The sequence below is a fragment of the Podarcis cretensis genome, assembly GCF_951804945.1.
Source record: "Podarcis cretensis genome assembly, chromosome: 2".
Classification (NCBI taxonomy): domain Eukaryota; kingdom Metazoa; phylum Chordata; class Lepidosauria; order Squamata; family Lacertidae; genus Podarcis; species Podarcis cretensis.
This window is the reverse complement of record NC_137171.1, coordinates 5,728,022-5,748,457: the sequence shown is the minus strand read 5'-3', so window position 1 is coordinate 5,748,457 and position 20,436 is coordinate 5,728,022. Positions and strand designations below refer to the sequence as shown.

The window sequence follows — 20,436 nt, the reverse complement described above, 5'->3', positions numbered from 1 at the left end:
ACAACAACAGGGAGGGAAGACTTTGAGCCTAAACAGAGTGTCTTTTCCCTTGCCACTGGGTGACTACATGTGGGATTAGGGAATGAGATCTGAGTTAGAGGAAGCAGCTTGCATGAAAGTCTGGGTTTCAGCACCTTCCATTTTGGGAACTAACTTTAGTCCTGTGTATTACTTATCTCCAGACACTTATTATGGATAGGATTTTAGGTATGGTATTTAGATTTTAAACATGGCAGAAATCCATTGTGTACATTAATCTACAAACATAGATTATGTGACATAGAATATTGTCTGGGGGTTGACAAACAAAACTGAGTCATGCCGCAGCCTAAGGTAACGCCAGCAGAAGAACCGCCATTTCGTAAAGCATGTTTTTAAAGAACAAGACAAAGATTAATATATAATGGTCTCTCTTTTTTTGAAAAAGTGGGTCTCATGTTGCAGGATAGGATTAAAGCTGGCACCTCACCTTGTTTCTAACACAGACAGGTTCATACTCTGCCACATTGCACATCACACCTATAGGATACACAGCAACAGGTGTTTATCTCGTTCAATACACAAAAGCTGCATAGCCAAGGTCACATACAAATGTGAACATCTTCCATGCCACACACACACACACACACACACACACACACACTCATGTATAAATGAATGTATACCATGGGGGTAACTACTATTCAAAATTCAGATCCAGTCTAAAATTCAGAGCTTTCTTTTTGGAGTCTGTCTGTTGCAATGGGCCGTATGTTCCTGCTTCCTTGTTCTCAGGAAAAGGTGTGTACTGGCCTCATGCAGGTTGCTCCCAAACTTCAGAGCCTGACTTTGGAAAATGGACTTCTCAATTCCCTGTAGGGTAAGAATCTCTCATTAAAATAAATAAATAAATAAATAAAATACATATCTTTTAAGATTTGAATGCCAATCGAACTGCTTTCGTAAAATTATTATTTGTGGTTTTTTAAAAATTGCATTAATGTGTCTGTGGATTTGAATTTCTGTGCCTACCTGTGTTCTTAAAGGCATTGGTGTGTTATGGGTAAACAGATGTTTAGGTTTTGTATACAGTCCCTACTGGCCCTCATTCTACCAGAGAACCAGCTGTGGGGACAAGGTTGGAAGGTGGTCAAAAGGTGGTGTTGTTTTACACCGAAGCCTCCCCTTCATACTACAAGAGGGGCAAGTGTGGAGGGGCAAACATAACTTTCACCCAGGGCAGCAAAATAGATTGAGCCAGCTACTGCTGACATGTACCACACACAAAAACCCACAGAGGTCTACAAAACAAACGGACGTTGGGCCAGTGGGAAGATGCAGCTCCCCAGGATAATGTTATACAGTGGTGCCTCGCAAGACGAAAAGAATCCGTTCCGCGAGTCTCTTCGTCTAGCGGTTTTTTCATCTTGCGAAGCAAGCCCATTGACGGCTTAGCGGATTAGCGCTATTAGCGGTTTAGCGGCTTTCAGCGGCTTTCAGCGGCTTAGCGGATAAGCGGCTTAGAAAAGGGGGGGAGGGGAAAAAACCCGCAGGAACTCGCAAGACATTTTCGTCTTGCGAAGCAAGCCCATAGGAAATTCGTTTTGCGAAGCGCCTCCAAAACGGAAAACTCTTTCGTCTAGTGAGTTTTCCATCTTGCGAGGCATTCGTCTTGCGGGGCACCACTGTATCTCCATTAGCCATATGAAATGGCTTCACAAACACACTTCAGTAACAAAGCAAAAGAATAAATTAACCCTGCAGTATGACACCCCACTGCCATTTTGCTCGTCTTGCTTTTGCTGGGTTGGTTGCTGCTGCTATTCCAAATGACTGCAAGAGTTGCAAACCTGTCTGTACATTTTGCCTCCTAAAAGGACAGTCTGAGCTTCTTACACCTGTCACACGCATGCACATGCGCACGCCACCCTAAACAAATGTTTAGGCTCCCGTTTACTCTGCATCCAGTGCAGTCCCATCTCTGGTTTGGGAAGCAGTGGACACAACACAACATGACCCACAATCCTATGTATCCCACTGTTTCTCATGGGATACTACTGTGTTTTGATGCATTCCCCCACAAACTATCTTCAATCCGAACTGAGAGACCTAGCTGTGTGTTAAGCTGGCAATGCACACATAGCCTTTAAGTGTTCCAGCCCCTTCCATTGGCTGCACTGGGGCTCTGAAACAACTAGCAGCCCAGCTGGGGTCCCACAACTCATCCTTTGCACTCGCCTGCATCAGCCCTGATGCAGGATTTATGCCAATAATGTTAGGTGTCTCCCCCACAACAGGTATTTGAAGAGCAACACACTGGGACACAAAGCCTTCAACATGTCATGCCTGCTTCCTCGCCGCCACCAACCCCCAAATAATCCTTGGGTGGCAGTTCATCATAAAACAAGGCACTATGCACAGAGAGTCTGGCACCACCATGGGGAAACAGGCCGACGGAAGGCTAGAAATCCATCTGCGATCCATCCATTTGTATCTGTGTTTCCACGCTGCAGCAAATCATTCCTGTCATGGTGTCAGGAGAGGCCCAAGCATGGCACGTGGCAGAAGAACCACAGTAAGCATGTTCCGCGGAAGGCCTAGTCTTGGGGGGTTCTGGGCCCCCTGAAACGCGGTGCCATTCAAAAGCAGCTCATTGGCACATGGCGCCAGGCCCGTGCCATGCAGCCATGCAGCCATGCAGCCATGCCCCATGTAGCAAGGTCTCTGGGGGGACAGGGCCTCGCTCCACGTCACTTGCAGACGTTCACCCACTCTGTTGCAGGGCACTCCTCGCATTCCACGTGGCAGCACCAGTGGAAGCGGCAGTGGCAACGCTGGGCATGGACCTCCTGCAGCACGTTGTGGCCTCGGCCGCAGCACAGGCTGCTGCAGCCGTCAGGCCGGACGCTGCCCTTGGTGCAAGGGCGGCCATGGGTGCCCGGCGAGCCCAGGCTGGGGTCAGGCTCGCAAAAGTCAGGCGAGGGTTCGTAGAAGATGAGGTGCTTGGCCAGGCGCGAGCGCTGGAGGCGGGGCCGGAAGGCCCCCGAGTTGCTGTTGTGCGGCCGCAAGAGTATGGCGTGGTCCATTCGCTCCCTCAGGTGAGAGCCCACACGGCGGAAATCAGGTGCTGCCAACCAGCAGGTCCGGAACTGGCAGCTCCCTGAGGGGCCGTGGCATTTACATCTCCGCTGGCTCAGCTCTGACACAACCTGCCAAGGACATGGTGGGAAAGAGACAAGAAGGAAGCATTAGCTGCAGGAAAACGTGGGGTATTTAACTGCAGTCCCACCAACAATTCATGTTTTGCCAGACAGGTGCACCGAGGGGCTGAGGCTCACAGAGCTTTCCTGTAAATTTCCTAGAGAGAACTCTCTGAAATCATTTCCCTTGGGTCCTGACAGGAAGTGTGTGTAGTTATACAACCTCCTGCCCATCAACTTGGGGGGGGCAGCCCCCTCAAATATTTTATGGGGGGGATGAAAACCCCTTGGCCCCTAGTAGTTGGCTCCTACGTCTGCTAAGCTCAGACTCCATTTTTAAGTGAGACTTAAATACAACTTACGAATTACCATTTTAAGTTTACTTGAACAAAGTTGCTGTACTGTATCTGTTATTCTTCAAGAAGCATGCTGAGTGAATAAATGTTATTTTTACATTTTACAGGGGTTTATGTGATGGTTGGGGGGGGGGAGGGGTCAATACCAGGAAAATACAGTCTGCCTTAAAAGCTTAAAGCTTCCCTTTAAGCTGCAAAGGGATAGCACTCTGCTGAACTCACAAACATAAGGGAGGAAGGTTAATATCTATTAAAAAATATTCTCCAGCATCTAATCACATCACAACAGAAAAATGGAGGAGCTTCCTGCTGCAGGGAAAGAGACGTTACCAGAGACACCAACCAACTCAAATCCAGTTTGATTTCCGATTAAATCTCCGAATCACCACAACACTCTAGAACTATTTCATCTAACTCATTTTTTCTTTCCTATTCTTTTTTTTTTTGGCAGCCAGTGCATAGAGGGCCGCTCTGTGTGTGCAACTTGAATGGCTATAAAACAGGATTAGACCAATTCATGGAGGAGAGGGTAATCGATGACTAGAAGCCATGATCGCTATGCTTTACCTCCAGCAATGCTTCTGAATACCTAGCTCTCCCAGCTGCGTGGGGAGACGGAGGCAGAAGAACCAGTTGCTGGAAACAGCAGGAGGGGAGAGGGCTCTGAGGCTTGAATCCCGCTTGCTGGTTTCCCACAGGCAACTTGCTGGCTGAGCACAGTGAGAACAGAATGCTAGCCCAGATGGGCCCCTGGCCTGATCCAGTAGGCTCTTCTCATGTTCTTATGCATTTGTTTCTCTCGTGAATCACACACTCACACAACACCCTTTCAGGATGTCCTTCTGTTGTGGGGTTATTGCATTTTGGGGGTACAGAAAGCTCACAATGTTTTCCATCTTGGAAAATGCATCTTTTCCTACGGGGAGGGAATCCCTAACTTCAGGATAGGGTAAACTTTATTCTGCTGGTTAGTCTTACCAATTTAGTTTTGTTAAAAATAAGACTATTCAGTCTTTATGTACAACCTCAGCGCTGAAACATTATGCAAAACATTATACAATTGTGTGTGTGTGTGTGTGTGTGTGTGTGTGTGTGTGTGTGTGACAGACTCCCTCGGGAGGTAGTGGACCAAACATCTGTTGCATTTGCCATAGAAACATAGGAATACAGGAATGCCCCTTATCTGCATCCACAAAAAGTCAGGGTTCCAGTGGTGCCCTGCCCTTCAAGTTCTATATTGGAAGTTCAGGCGGTGAGACTCACCGGGACCTTTACTTCATGCCTATGCCAGGATCCTGCACACTACAGCCCCCTAGTGCCCACAAAGTCTTCGAGAAGAGAACAGGAACAAATCTGGGAACAATACTGCACGCTAATCCTTCCAACTCAAATTTGGTTATTTAAATACAACACACACAGGAAAACAGCGGGATTCCTAGGAGATCCCACCTGCCACAATGACATTGAGTGACCCATTTTTGCCTGCACGGACCATCAGCTTGCAACATGAATCCTGAGGATGCCACATAGCGCACTGCATACCGGATTATGTACTTGCCTGTTTACTGCTGCCAACACAAAAGTGTTCGTAGACCTTCAGGAATCCAGCCCCGTAGGGGACCCTTTCTCCCTGCTAACTCCAGCCCGGCCCTTTAGTTACACCGGATACTCTGGCTAGCAAAGCCGTGCCCCAGGGATGCCTCCTACCTTTCTGCCTACGCGATGACTGTGGAGCTGCATCCGTGCGTGAGCATCGCGCGGTTTCCCTTGAGGGTCCAAGAAATGCCGGGCAAATTTCTGGGCATAGTCAAAGTCTGCACTGCAGCCCCCCCACTCCCAGGTGTCCTGGGGGCCAGGCTCCCCCCACAGGGAGGCCTTGCCGCGGCTCAGGGTCTGCAGCTGGCTGAGTTTCAGCTTCTGGTTCTCAGTGCCTTGCCCAGCGCAACCACAGCTCTGCAGCTCCCCAAGGCTACAGGCTGTGGCTACTGCATGGGTCACCCCAGCTGCCAGCAGTGAGAAGGCAAAGGCACTTTCCCGGAAGCCTGTGGGGACACAGAGGAAGGAAGAGGGTGAGTTGTAGATGCAGCTGGAGGACAGCTCAAATACCCAAGCGAGGAAGCATTTGCAAGAAGACAGGGAGAGAAAGGATGCCTGGCTATATATCTAGCCCTGCACATTTTGGGCATGTGTGTGTCCAACAGTCATGTTGATTGATTTGTTTTTGACATTTTTATATACCGCTGACCAACCATGTCCTCTGAGAGGTTCACAAATTTAAAACAGTTACATGCAGATGGAAAACACAATTGATGCAAAAGCTGCACCCGGCACAAAATTACCGTAAAACCAGCATAAACCCACATGGAAGCATATTTTTTTTTTTTAAAAAAGCACTAAAACCCAACAAGGGGAAATCATTTTTAAATACCTAGTGTTTGGTATAGGAGGCCTGGGAGAAAGAGAAGGTCTTTTATCTGGCACCGAAAAAAAGATCCTGACATAGTTGTCAGGTGAGCCTCTTTGGAGAGAGCATTCCACACCCCGGACTGCAGCACTGAAAGGCTTTTCCAGCAAAGGGACTGACTCATCTCTCGTCTCATTGTGTGACCTCTGAAATCAGGGCTGCCTGTGCTCTGCGCTACCACTACTGCCATCCCTGCCACACACACAGATCCAGGACTAAGCTAATCCAGAACTTGGACCAGGATAGACTACAAATCTAGTCAAGCATTCTGCACATAATTGCTAATTTCTCATCATTTCTTTCCCTTATTCTATTCATGGGCAGGAAAATAACAGAAACAGCTATGCAGGACACTCCTTCTTTAGCCACTAGAATTCCTGCTCAATCCCTCAGTCTGGCTTCTGTGATTTCCTCAGGTATTAACCACCCAGTTTTAACTCTTTCAGAGTCCTGAGGGCTAGGAACTTTACTTTTTTTAAAAAAAAGCAAAGGGTGCTTCTGGACTGTCATTATTTTTGGGTGGGATTTAGTCACACCAGCAAATTCAAGTTGTGCAATTATAGTTGATTGGGAGGTCTTGATCAGCAGAACTGCTTCTCTAGAAGACTGGACTTTTTGGGACATGGAAAGTGATGGGGAAGATCACCGGAAAATGTGGGATAACGGCTGCTTTGATGCAACATCATCTAACCTCCCCGCAAACAAATCAGAATAAATGCTCATTAAACAGCCATTGTTGTCTAATCTTGTCAGCAAACTAATTCTCAATAAACAGATCATCTGGAGGAGTCCAAAAACAGAAAGCAGAGCTTTTCAGGATTAAATTCTGTGCTTGTGCGGTGAGGTCACAGTGTATATAGAGCCATGCTTAGATCAGCTGAGAACATCATCTTAGTAATGCCATTCATATGCCAAGTTAGAATGTCAGCAGCTACACAGAACGAGAGCGTGCCCTTCCCTGGGCAGGATGCCAAAATCTTCCAGTATTTTCAGACCACCACAAAGGGTTTTTTGACGTGGGCTGGGCTGGGATTAAACTGGTTGGGGTTGTGTGTGACCGTGATTTTAGCAACTAACTACTGTGACCATTCACAATCTTTCAGGCTGGGCAGGCACACCTTAAAATATCTAGTAATTTTAAATTAAATAAGGTTGTGCATGATCCTAGAAGTGGCATGTTTATGTCACTGTCAGGGCTTTCCCAAAGAACCCTGCAAGGACAGCAGTTTGTCCTGGAGTTGAAAGATGCCTAGCTGTCCCCTCACAGAACTACAAGTCCCAAGGTTCCCTGGGGTTATTATAAATAAGCCAATCCATAGTATAGGTTTGATCTTCTACAGTGCAATGCAGAAGCAAGCACGCAGAAGCAAGCACCAGTGGAGTTCCATGGTAAATGTGGGTTGCAGTCCTAGGGTGCTTATAGGCAGTCATGATTCTCAGGCTGGATTCAGTCATACCCCAGCACACTAAGGCAGCACAATTAAAGCTGATTTGGTGCTTGTGTAAAACATATCCGCTTCCCCAAAATATCAGACTTTTTCCAACAAGAAAAATGACTGTGGGGGCAGAGAGGATGCACTGGAAAGGGTGCAATGAACACTCATGTGACACAATCTCCCCACAAACAAATCAGGCTGAGGGCTCATTAAACTGGTTGTCTGGAAGCAATCTTAGATCCTGATCTGTTCAGGCTTAGCAATATTGGTATTTTCTTAAAATCAATGCAGGTTTCTTTTGTAGTGAAGATTAGCCCTCTTTCCTCAAGTAAATTAAGCCTCTTCCTCATCATCCCATCATCCAGCCCTTCGTCTCCACTAATCCTGATTTACCTTTCCGGTTTGTTTCTTGATCAGCCAAAGCCTTTCTGTTATTGATCCTCACTTTCCTACCGTCTTGCCATCTGATGCTGCCTGAGATCCTGATGAGCTGGGCCAAACTCCCACCGCCACCCTCCATGACACACCAGGCAAAGCCTCAGAGCCCAGGTGTGTGGGTTGCAGCTTGACGAAGCTCTTGCCTGCCCAGGGGCTGACTTTGATCTTGGATTTAAATTTGGAAATGGCTCCTTCAAAGCTGAATTAATCAAAGAGATCCAGAGGACCAAAGTAAGGAGCTCCCGGCCAACTTGCCTCTAGGGTCAGGTGTTGGCCACTACATCAGCAAGCAGGGAAAGGTGCACCCAAGAAAAGGTGGTTCAAGGGGAAAGAGCCAGGGGTGGTGTTCACGAAGACAGGCAGGCAGGGCAGAGCAGACAGGATCTAAGTGTATTGGTGTGTGTGTGTGTGTGTGTGTGTGTGTGTGTGTGTGTGTGCTTGGGAAGATGCACTCAGATGCTTCCCACCACCCTGCCCCGCCAACCAGGTCACTGCCTCCTCCTCCATATCAGCTGCACAGGCAGAGAGGGCAGGCATCAGTATCATCTGCCGTTTACTGTTAACAATTGTCTGCCCGTCCCAGTGGGCAAGTGGCAAGGGTGGCTAGGAGCATCAGTCAGAAAACCAGGAGGAGTTCCCTTTCCTTAGTTTTGGCTAAGCCATCTGCTACAAATCACCCCTTCACTCAGGATTGGCACCCAGCTATTAAGTCGTAACAATAAATGTGCCTTAGAGTTAAAAGGCAGGAAGAAAAGTGAGCAGCCAGTGGCAGAAAGGAGCAGGAATGGGCAGTGCTCAGGAGAATCGGCCGAGTGAAGCAGGCCCAACTCCCCAAGGGATGCCCAGTCCCCATCAAGATAAGAGAGCATGCAGGCGTTCATTTACTTGGAAAATTTATAAACCTCTTGTTCAGGAAAAGTTATTCAGTGATAATGCCACCCATATGAATGGCTTGCGCCAGCCACTCTGGGCGGCTCCCAACAAAAAACAGTAAACAACAACACCCACTAACAACTTCTCTGAACATACAAGTGGTGTACAAGCCCAATTCTATTTTTAAAACTTGACTAAAAAGATGGTTGCTCGTCCTTCTCCTCCTCCATAGTGGCAGCAGGCTTTAGGAGAAGCCATATTCAGGCTCTGAAGCCTTAGCAGCTGTCCAAAGATGCTAGCTCCTCACACCAGCCCTGAGGCAGACCCTGGGAAGTGGCTCGTCTCAGGCGGCAGTTGTGGAGATGGACAGCAAGGTAAGGGAGGACAGAACTGCAATGGCAGCACAGCCTGCTGTGCTCCAGCCCCCTCCCCTTGAACCAGCCTATTGTCCTCAGGTGTGGGACGGGACACCATCCAGTCACTGTCGGGCTGGACTGAGGAGGAATGGTGGAGAGTGCCCCCCACTTCCTGCACCTTCCCGAGGAGGACAGTATAGATTTACAGCAGCGGTTTGCAGAAGGTCATAGTTCAGAGGCTGCAGAAGGGAGAGTCTGGGAAATATTGGGAGAGCAGCAGGAAGCACCAGAGGAGAGACAGCTGACAGACTCAGTGTCTTTGGAAAGCATTCCTGACCCCTCTCTCCCAGGACCCAGTGTGCATTGAGAACAGAAAGCTCAGAGGCAGAAAGCACAGATCAGGCAATGCAGGGATGACGTATAATAGGAGAGACGGAGGGAGTGGGACTTTACTCAGAGCAATGTCATTATCTGAGATAGATGGCATTTCTATGTTCTCTGTGAATATTGAATAAAATACTTGGTAAGAATTGTTCTTGCTTATCAGCTTCTTGGCTGCCACCGTGGGAGGAATCAGATTCCCCAAAGCCTGACAGTCACTAGGGTTGAAGTAAGATTCAAATGCAAGCCCGGTCAGCTTCTCTGTATGGACTGGAGGCAGGGGGTGACATTTTGTTCTTTGCCTCAGGCAGTAACATGTTTGGGGCCAGCCCTCTCACCACCACCCAGTCTGTTCTTATCCTTAAGGTAAAGGGTAAAGTGACCCCTGGCCATTAGGTCCAATTGCGAACGACTCTGGGGTTGTGGCGCTCATCTCGCTTTATTGGCCAAGGGAGCCGGCGTACAGCTTCCGGGTCATATGGCCAGCATGACTAAGCTGCTTCTGGCGAACCAGAGCAGCGCACGGAAACACCGTTTACCTTCCCGCCAGAGAATACCTATTTGTCTACTTGCACTATGACGTGCTTTCGAACTGCTAGGTTGGCAGGAGCTGGGACCGAGCAACGGGAGCTCACCGCGTTGCAGGGATTCGAACAGCCAACCTTCTGATCGGCAAGCCCTAGGTTCTGTGGTTTAACCCACAGCGCCACCCGCGTCCCTCGTTCTTACCCTTAAGGTACATTTATTGTTACTCCTGGCCCAAGAATTTTCTTGAGGGAGAGAGACTTCAACCACAGACAGTTTAGGGAATGGGACCTCCCTTCACTAGTGATTATTTCTTGTTGTTTAGTCGTGTCCGACTCTTCGTGACCCCATGGACCATAGCACGCCAGGCACTCCCTGCCTTAATTTGGTACAGTGGTACCTTGGTTTTCGAACATAATCTGTTCCAGAAGACCGTTTGACTTCAAAACGTTCAAAAACCAAAACTCAACAGCCGACAGCTAGGCTTCAGGGCCTTGCACTCAGTGGAGTCGTGTTTCCTGTTTGACTTCCGAGGTGCATTCGAAAACCGAAGCAGCCACTTCCAGGTTTTTGGCGTTCGGAAACCGAAATGTTCGACTTCCAAGACGTTCGAAACTGAAGTACCACTGTACTACGAATAACAATGTCAAGCAAATCAGGTCTAAGCACCAGGAATCCCTGACTGCTGGTGAACAATGGATGATGATGATGATATTCTGTTCTCCTGACATGATGGGTGTAGCTCAGTGTTCCCCAAACTTGACACAGCTGGAGTACTCCCTTCACCCCACAAATTAAAACTGGAAGTACATGTCACTTTTATAGCCAGGGCGCACTTGCACACCAGGACAGAACTGCTGGTGCATCGCCAGAGGAGCTAGATGTAGTGCCTTTCATGTGTCAGTGATCTGGCGCAATGCCTCCCGATTTGAAGGAGGAAAGCCCAGAGGTGACATGCAGAGCTGCTGGGTGCAGCCTCCTTGATGAGCGATAAATTCTGCTGTGAATCCTGCATCGCGCGTAACTAAACGATCCAACTGCACTCAGTGCAGAGAAGTAGCAGGATCAGTGCTTTTATTCTAGAAAAAAATGGTGCTGGTATAATAATTTTCTTCATAATAATAATTTATTATTTATACCCCGCCCATCTGGCTGGATTTCCCCAGCCACTCTGGGCAGCTCCCAACAGAATTAAAAGCACAATAGAACATCAAACATTAAAACTTCCCTAAACAGGGCTGCCTTCAGATGTGTCCTAAAAGTCAGATAGTTGTTTCTTTCCTTGACATCTGATGGGAGGGTGTTCCACAGGGTAGGAGCCACTACCGAGAAGGCCACTCCCCATGAAGTTGCTACACTAAGTGCTACCCTTTCAGCCAGTGTTTTTCTTCTAGAAAAAAAGGGTACTGGTACCGCGTACCCCTGAGTAACCCCAGAAAAAGAGCACAGAGCAGAATCACCATTCACAGCAGAGGCTGGTTGATGAATCATACAGGGATGCAGCAGGCAGCCTCTTCTGTGACTGGGCTCTTCTGGCTCAACCAGCCTTTTGCATCCAGTTCATTTATTTCTTGTGGCATGCTAGCAATGATTTCATGGCACACTGTTTTGGAATTACTACTGTAACTCCCGGGCCTTCTTTGGCCCTGTGACTTGCCAAGGGACAGCAAGACCTTCTTTGGCTTTCCCTCCATTTGTAGTGACCCTGTTTGGCTCCATTTCTGTTGTCACAAGAGGGGAAAGGCGGCACTGAGTCAGCTCCTAGAGGGAGGGTCAGTGGGGAGGTGAAGAAGGGTGCAGCAGTGATAGCAAGGCATGAATCAAGTTCTGGTTTTATTGCTTACAGACTCCAATAGAAGAAGAGGAAAGTGTCAAATCACATCACACGGCAAGTATCCTCTCAAGCTCCTCACCTCTCTTCAGAACAGCGCTGTTGAGAAGCATGGTGCCACTGCTGCTCAAGTCCGAGCAATCCCACCGCCTCTCTTGCAGCTGATGCCGGCATTCATGGATGGCGAGGTGGACGCCTTGCAGAGCTGAAGCCATGGCTTCTGGGCTGCGGGTGCAGAGCCCAAGTTGGCGCCGGCTCAGCCAGGGGAGGGTCATGCAGATGGTGTTGGGAGTAAGAACAGGTTCAGCCAGCACCCTTGGGCCTAGGAAGTCATGGCCCAGGATCCTGTAGGAGAACAGAGGAATTAAGCAGGAACTTGGCTTTGGGGACAAAAGAGGAGGAGGGAGAGAGAGAGAGAAAGGCAGAGGCTACATACTGCCTCACCCACAAATCATAACAGACAGGAGCAAACACAGTGGGCAGAACAGAATGCTAAACGATGGAAGCTCCATAATGGAGATTGGGTGCCCCTTAGATAAAAGTACACCTGTCCATCTGGGCATGGAGTAAGCTACACGAGTCCTTGGCTAGACAAAATCAGCTACAATGGCCTAAAAAATCTGGGCAATAGCACGAGGTATCTACAAATTCACTGAGCCTGGGTCCATCACTAGCACCAGATATGGAAGCTGGAGCTGGAGTCAACAATGGAACTGGAGCAAAGAGACCGGAGCATTAAGGAGCTCTGAAGAGAGCTATGAACCCAGCAAAGTCCAGAGGAGACCGAAGGACTTATGTAGCCATTGTCTCTACCAGGTCCTCTGCAGTGTCATTCTCCCTCCTCCTGAGCAGATCCTTCCTTCTGAGTACAGTGTTACCTCTGGATGCGAACGGGATCCGTTCCGGAGCCCCATTCTCATCCTGAGCAGAACGCAACCCGCGTCTGCACGTGTCGTGATTCGCCATTTCTGCGCATGACGTAATTTTGAGCGTCTGCACATGCGTGAGCGGCGAAACCCGGAAGTAATCCGTTCCACTACTTCTGGGTCGCCGCAGAACGCAACCTGAAAACGCTCAACCTGAAGCGTTTTTAACCCAAGGTATGACTGTAGACCCTTTGGGTCAGAGTTGTCTGGAAGGCAAACAGGCTCCTGTGGCTTTGGCTTTCCCATCAGCTTCGCAGCCTTCCTTTGTACCCAAGGCTTAAAGGATGGTAGGAGAGAACTGGATGGGGTCATGGAGTGGGGATGTGGGGGAGCAGGATGTGTCCAGGTGAGGCACTTCCGGTTTTTCTGTGTCTTCAGTGGGAACGGGGTGCCGTGTGGGAGCCCCAACATGCCTCTTCCTCCAAGGAGGTCTCTCCAGGGTCTGGATCAGCCAGGATCTCAGTTCCATGCGTCTCTGCAGGAATGCAGGGTAGGGGAGACCTCTGAAAGAGGAGGGGCTTCTGTGCAAAATTCTGTGGACACCACCAGAAATTTGGGGGTGCCACCATATCAGTATCTATCCCCTGAATCATACAGATCCATTCCCTTTCCACCACATTCATATATATATAGCTTCCAAGTTAGAGCTGGGAATGAAGTTAAATTGTTCTTTTCCCTCCTTCATTGAATTATGTATGCTATTCCCCCTCCCTGCCCGCTCTCTGACCCATTGATCTCAGCCAGATGCAGAAGAACCCACCTTAGCCCCTAGGACTTCAATCTTTGCGCTACAACCTCTCCATTTCATTCCATTCTCAGGTAAGGTGGGAGGGAGAGAGGGAATGACTAGGAAGCACAACTCCTACGTTTCTGCTAAACCTGACGGGTCCCACTCCTCAAGCAGAATCGGGGCCAATGCATTTCATCACACATGTGTGGAGGGTCGTGCAAAACCCTTGTGGCAGTCCAGCCCAACTCTATTGCCTGAGGGAGAGATCAGTGCACCTGGGTGGGCGAGTATCCAGGGGGAAATTCCCTGCCTGCCCCCCCACCCCCCTCACTGGCACCAGATGAAAGCCAGGTTGAAGATCAAAAGCATCACCCTGCGGCTCAGCACCCAAAGAGGGGGTGGGGGGTGGAGGGGAGGGAGGGAGATGTTCCCCTGACAGAAGCAGAGGAGCCCCTCCCAGATCTAACACAGGGTGTCTCCGTGGCAACAGAAGGAGGAGCAGGAATAACCCCGGCAGTGGCAGACACAGACATGTCGATGTGGGAAAGGGAAATGGAGCCAAGTTTCCTGATCAGAAGGGGCCACCATAGCAACCACCCAGTGGAGAGGGACATCCTCAGGTCATTTTCACGTGCAGCTCCTGCTCCTGCTCCCAGCTGACACAGAGAGATCAGTGGCAGTCCCTCCTATCACACACCCTCTCCCAGAAAATTACCCCAGACAAACATCAAGCATTTTTCACAACAAGCCCCACGGGAAAGGAGTTTTCCATAAGTGGGGCACTTGTCTTAGGGCCTCTCATCACAAGAGGACCAAATCAGCCCCTAAGGGCACATGATAGATCTATCTAATCATACTCTAAACAGAAATATGGGAGTCAAACATTATGGAACGTTCTCCCTATACAGAATTGGGGCCAATTGATTTCGTCATCCATGTGTGCACGGTTGTTGCCACACTAAGCCCTTGTGGCTGTCACATGCATCTAGTTTATGATGCTCAGAGGGGCGTTCTTTTGAACCTGTGAATCCTTCCTTCCTTCCTTTATACCAACAAGAACCACTACTGCAACCAACTTGGCAATCCTGAGCATGTTTACTCAGAGGTAAGTCCCACTTGACAGTATCCTAAGTGAAGTGGGCAAGGGACTGCAACCTGAAGGAAAGGCCCATTAAAAAACAGCAGAATTTACTTAAGAGTAAATGTGCATAGGACTGTGCTGGGCTGCTGCAATAATGTGCATAGGTACTTGGGAATAAGCCTTGTTAAATTTGGTGGGATTTACATCAGAGTAAACATGCTTAGAATTGCACTGTCCCTGGCTGATTGTGGCCTGGGGTGATCTTCACTGATTCACAGATAAGAGCCTACATCTCCAAAACATCTCTCAGGGTCACTTTGCATCAGGAATGAGGAAGCTGTGGCCTTCCAGATGCTGGTGGACTCCAGCTCCCATCAGCCTCAGCCAGCATGGCCAATGGTTAGGGGTGATGGGAGCTGGAGTCCAGCAACACCTGAAAGGACCCCGCCCTGGTTTTACATATTGCCTGTAGTGGCATGGTAGCTGCCTCTGCTGTGGCTGTTCCCAAGCCACTCTGGGAATGCATAAAGCTTCCACCCATGTTACACAACATGCCAATGACACACCACCCAAAAAGGCAGGCGTTGCTGGCATGTTATGTCAACGTATATACACTTTATGTCTATATGCTGCTGTGTCAGTGCGAGCACAGCCCTCAGTCCGCATACACATCTGATAAAGCAAGGCTGCAAAAATGCAAACCACGATGAATCAGTTTCCAAAGGGCTGCGATACCATCTCCTTTCGTGAACGTGAAGCGTCCTCAAAGCATCTGAGCATAAGAACATAACAGCAGCCCTGCTGGATCCAGGCCAAAGGCCTCTCTAGTCCAGCACTCTGTTCCCACGCAGTTCAACCAGACACCTCTGGGAAGGCTACAAGCAGAACATGGCTGCAATGGTCCTCTCCCGCTTCGGTTCCCCAGCACGCCTCTGAGCCCAGAGGTAATAGAGCCATCAGGACTCAGAGTCATTAAGAGCCTTATCCTCCACGAATCTCTCTAATCCTCTTTCAAAGTTGCAAACCACTTTGAGATTCCCCCCTCTTAAAAATATAAACAATATAGAAATATTGTTATTATTATTATTTCCATCCAAATTGGTGGTCATCACTACCTCATGTGGTCAAGCTGGGGATAGCCCATTAGCACTACCCTCACAGAGGAAGAAACTCTCATTCCACGCACAGGTGTCCACTCGTTCAGCTACTGTCCAGCTGAGACCCTCCAGCACATATTAGCATAAGCTTGTACTTAGCCCCTTGCTAGGTCATCTACAACGAGTAGAGAAATGCCTGCAGGTAATGACTCTCTCACACCCCACCTAGTCATAGTGACTCTTGGAGGTTTAGAAGAGAGCCGTGCCACCTCTGATGCACAGGCTACACTGCCTAACACTCCTTGTCTCACTTCTAGCTCCTGAGTTGTAAGCCCTCAATCTGCAAGAGAAAAAGAACCGAGCCTGCGCTTTGAACAGATGAAGCTGCCTCACATCTAACCATATCATTGGCCCACATAACCCAGTTCTGTTTACTCTGATGGGCAGCAGCTCTCTAGGGCAGGGATGAGGAAGAGGTGACCCTCCATATGCTATTGAATTACACCTCCCCTCATTCCCTGACCACCAGCTGTGCTGGCTGGAGCTGAGGTGAGTTGGCATCCAAAAACATCTGGAGATCCACAGTTCCGCCATCCCTGTCCAAAGGTTTCGTGAAAGGGGTCTTTGTGAATTCTGCTGTCTCAGACTCCTGGAGATGGTAGGGTCTGAGCCTGGGAGGGACCCCACGCATGCAATGTCATGTGTCTCATAACTGAAGTATGTCACCTCCCTTAGCTCAACCTCAGGGATGGGCAACGTGTGGCCCTCCCCATGTTGCTGGACTACAACTCCTATCATCCCTGATCAAAGGCCATGCTGGCTGGAGCTGGAAGTCCAAAAACATCAATGGGGCCACACATTCCTCACTTCTGGTCTAGCTTGGGCAATGCTGTTATGGCATCTATTTTAACCAACTTAATACCTAAGTTGGTCTTAAATCTAGTGAAAGCTAGCATTAACTTGCATATAAAAACACATGGCACACAATACTTGCTGTGGATTAATCTGGAGCAACTACCACTCTTGGTCCCATACACAGAGCTAGTTTGCATGTAATACTGAGCCAAACTATGTCTTAGTGTGAATAGGCAGGCGTGCAAGCTCTGATTGTAGTTTGGCTTAGCGTTACGTGCAGAACCAGCTCATAATCACAAACAATCCACGCAGACCATCATTAACTCATCCTGAGCTACTGGTCTTCAGCTGGTGGGCTGTGCCATGATCCAAGCTGGGGCACAACAGGAGCACTATCCTCACACAAGTAGATGGCATATAAGAAATGGGTCCCCAAATGCATGTTTGGGTTAAAAGTCGGCCCTGGATCCAAAAAGAGTGAAGAGACATGTCCTCAGCGATCATCAGAAATGTGTTCCAGGAATTCCGCCTACATATTCCCTCAGCTTTAACCCTCTAAACACACTGCTTTCGTGGAAAATCCAGGCATCACATTTTAAAAATCCAGTGGGAAAGCAGGGACAGAGGAAGCTGACTGGGGAGAGGCTACAGCTGTACATTTTGTCCTTGGCATATTGCTTGCTGCGCACTGATGTAGTAAGGAAGAAGCAAGCACGATGCCAACTGGGCAGATAAATGCCCTTCCACACCAGGGACCCTCATTAGCCCCACATAATCACACCAGTGCCATTCTCCTGGCTGTTCAGTATCCCCAGAAGGACAGGGGCAGCAATTTCTGGGACAGCTCCATTCCCACCACCACAGCACCGCACCTCAGTGAATCACTTACCCTCTCCAAAGGCAGAGGCAGGCAGCAAAGAGAGAAATGGCCACACAGGGGCTCATTGGAGCCATGCCAAGCTCTGACCGGGCTGCTCTCTAGTTTGGCTGGAGGTCACCCTCTCCCTCATGGCCCTCCCAAGCGGAGCAGAAGGAGGAAGGTTCTGGAATAAGAGACAGTAAGTAAGTGGGGTGGGAAGTGGGCAGGGGGGAAGCGAGCCGATAACCCTTTCCCAACATCCTCCTGATTCCCTTGGAGGAATAAGGGTCATTTCCCCAGCCCCTGACTCCTTCGCCTACCCCAAAACATGAGCTGAATCATGGCCTCCCCGTAGTTTAAAGCATTTTTTAAATGGCAGCAGCTAAAGTAAAGAGGCTGCCATGTGAGCACAGCTCCTGACAGAAGCTCCCTCAATTCATTCTACTCAAGCTCTGCCATCTCCATCCCACCTACTGCAATCAAGTTTCAAGGGCTACGCTGGGTATGAACTTGTGAGGGGGAAGAGCGACCTGCGGGTATAGGGCGGTATATAAATTCAATTAGTAATAGTAATAATAATAGCAGCACAGGTCAGAAAGAAGCTCAAGCTTCAGCAATTATTTCCCTCCCACAAATTCCTTCCTGCAGCTGGAAAGGCAACCCAGTTCTCAACACACACACACATTTACAACGGGGCACTGACCTAGGTTTGCCAAAAGCCCCCTTGCCCCCTCCAGCGTGAAAGAGCGGCAGAAATCCAATACTCCATTATGGAGATAGAGCACTATCAGTTGAATTTCTGCCTGTCTGGCCGTAATTAAAGATACAGGTGAGGGCAAGGATGGTAAGGCTACGTTGAACCTAGCGGCATGGCTTCAAACACAGTGACCCCAGATCCCCAGCTTATGCGGGAACAGCTCACAGCCCCCCCGCCCCCCCCAAGCAGACCTGCCTTCACGCAACCGAGGAGTCCGCGCTCCCAAGTGAAGAGGCTGGTTTTCCAGCGCAGCGCCTGCCCCAAGCTTACCGTGGCAGCCAGGAATCCCCTCCCCTCTCGTCCCTCTTCTCTCGCTCATCTACCTGCCCCTTCTCCCTCTCCCTCTCCCTCTCCCCGCGGCCGCTAGAGCCTCGCCTGGGCGAGGTTTTCCCCTCCCCGTCCGGGGGCAGCTGGAGCCGGGAAGCAGCTGTTCAGTTCGGGTGCGGTTCCAGTGCCCACACCCACGGGCGTGAACGCCAGCCCGCCGTGGGTCCCACGGGCCGCGCGCGGCGCCTCTCTTCTCCCCAGGCGCAAAGCGCGGACCCCACCTTCTCCCGCAGCTCCTCGGCTGACCAGGAGACGACCCGCCCGCCCGCCTTCCACCGGAGAGAACCCAGGCGTCCTGGCGCCCCAAACCTCGATCCCGTCTCCCCTGAGCGATTGGATCCCAACCACTGGATCCCAGCCTCTCCCTGCTTTCAAGCCTCTACAGGTTGCCTTCCCGCAGATTGATAGAGAGGATTAGAGCAGAGGAAAGTTTCTGTTCGGTTCTTTTGATTCCCTCTCCTTCCTTCGCCCTTCGGTCGCGTCCCTCCTCTAACCTCGCTCGCTGGCCGTTTTTCTCCCTCCGGACGATCCGCTCGGGCGCTTCTGCAGCCTTGCTGCCAGGTCTCATGTCTCCACTCCCCTTTTCCTAGCAGGCTCCGCTGCCGTCCCTCCTGCCTCGGGCGTCCCAGCCCCACACGCTCGCGTGGGTCGGCCTCGCTTCCTCCCCCCCCCCCTTTTCCTGGGGGCGGGTGGGGAATCGCGCGCGGGGAAAGAGAGATCCAAAGGCCATCTAGTCCAGCACGCACACACCGCACGCGGGGAGCGCGCACAGCCCCAAGGCACAACGACGCACCCGCCCCTCCAAACTAGCCCCCGCGTGTTACGAAAAGGAGAGAGCAGGTGCACCTCCCCAAAAACAGGAGCCGGGCGCGTTCGGGACTCTTGCCAGTCTTCAAAGATAAGCCCCGGAAAGGTTGCAGCATTGCAGCAATAAAACTGCTAGCCTCTGTGCAAAGCTAAGCAGGATCCGGTATGGTTTCAAATTGGATGGGACACCGTGTGTTGAGATAGGTAGTTGGTTGGACTAGATGACCCTAGGGATCCCTTCCAACGCTACAATTCCGTAATTTTGTGGTTTAGGATTCTGCAATTCCCCTTTCCTAAACACAGGGAGGCCCTTCAGAAATTGCCGGACTGCAACTCCCACCATCCCTCACCATTGCCAATGCTGGCTGGGGCTGATGGGAATTGGAGTCCCAACGCTGTGAAGCGCGCGGGGGGGGGGGCTCCGTCTCGAGAGCCTAAAGCCCCACAACTGAATGGGCATCCCTTTCATAAATGCTGCATGCACCACACTTAACTGCAACCCCGTTATATTCTTGGGAGAATGTTACCTATGGTTCCTCCCATTTAGCCCCATGGGAGGAGAGGCAGCATCGATTGGCCTGGAGAAATTTGATTGTTGGCCAAGCATTTAAACCTTTATCTTCGCTCCCCCAATACTGTACTGAGTTCCTGGTATAAAGTTGTTGCAAGGTCGTTCATCAACCCGGGCGCTCCTTCTCACATTCAATTGCATTGCTGCACGAAGAACTGAGACGTGTTCGGGGCGCGGGGGGGGGGAGCCCCTCTTTAGCGCGTTGTGCCGGGTGGCGCGTGGACTGTGAGCAGACGGAAGCGCTGCTGAGCCAGTCGGTAGCGTAAGTTAGACGGTCCGCCACGCAGCGAGCGAGCGCCCCAAAGGCGGGTTGGTTCCGAGGCCACGTCGGATAGCAGCCCGATGCGATGCAGAAATTGCGAACCTAACTCTAAATATGATCGGGCTGCACGTCGAGTGCGCTGCCTTGCAGAGAGCAAGCATGCACGGCTTGCGCTTCAATTGCACGGCGCACTTGGACAGGATGCCTGTGTTGCACGACTTTCCTGGGCTCGCTTAGGCTCCCTTCCTTACCCTTCGAATTATTGCACGGGCAGGCCGCTCGCAAAGTTGGAAGGGGCGCAGGCAATCGCTAATGGGGAGGAAAA

At 50.2% G+C, this 20,436-nt stretch overlaps 1 protein-coding gene across 6 annotated transcripts; it reads right to left on the bottom strand.

The window, feature by feature from the left end:
* Positions 1 to 1,638: 1,638 nt before the first annotated feature.
* On the bottom strand, positions 1,639 to 20,008 carry WNT10B (Wnt family member 10B). 6 transcript variants are annotated; one of them, XM_079966823.1, is made up of 5 exons: positions 19,806 to 20,008; positions 17,418 to 17,571; positions 11,922 to 12,184; positions 5,243 to 5,577; positions 1,639 to 3,188 (listed from the first exon to the last, which is right to left on the bottom strand). In XM_079966823.1, exons 2-5 carry the CDS (start codon positions 17,480 to 17,482, stop codon positions 2,730 to 2,732), a joined length of 1,122 nt encoding a protein of 373 aa, XP_079822949.1. In that variant the 5' UTR covers positions 17,483 to 17,571; positions 19,806 to 20,008; the 3' UTR covers positions 1,639 to 2,729. The 6 variants fall into 6 exon arrangements, with proteins under 6 accessions (XP_079822949.1, XP_079822952.1, XP_079822950.1 ...); XM_079966826.1 differs by lacking the exon at positions 19,806 to 20,008 and adding an exon at positions 18,693 to 18,714; XM_079966824.1 differs by lacking the exon at positions 19,806 to 20,008 and adding an exon at positions 18,468 to 18,631.
* Positions 20,009 to 20,436: the final 428 nt, after the last annotated feature.

Bases quoted from the DNA above. Each gene is read 5' to 3' on its own strand.
- WNT10B (XM_079966823.1), bottom strand. From the start codon at position 17,482: ATGGCTCCAATGAGCCCCTGTGTGGCCATTTCTCTCTTTGCTGCCTGC. The intron at 12,185-17,417 runs GTAAGTGATTCA...GTTCTCCTACAG, and splicing joins TGCCTCTGCCTTTGGAGAGG to GATCCTGGGCCATGACTTCC. The intron at 5,578-11,921 runs GTGAGGAGCTTG...GTGTCCCCACAG, and splicing joins CAGCGCTGTTCTGAAGAGAG to GCTTCCGGGAAAGTGCCTTT.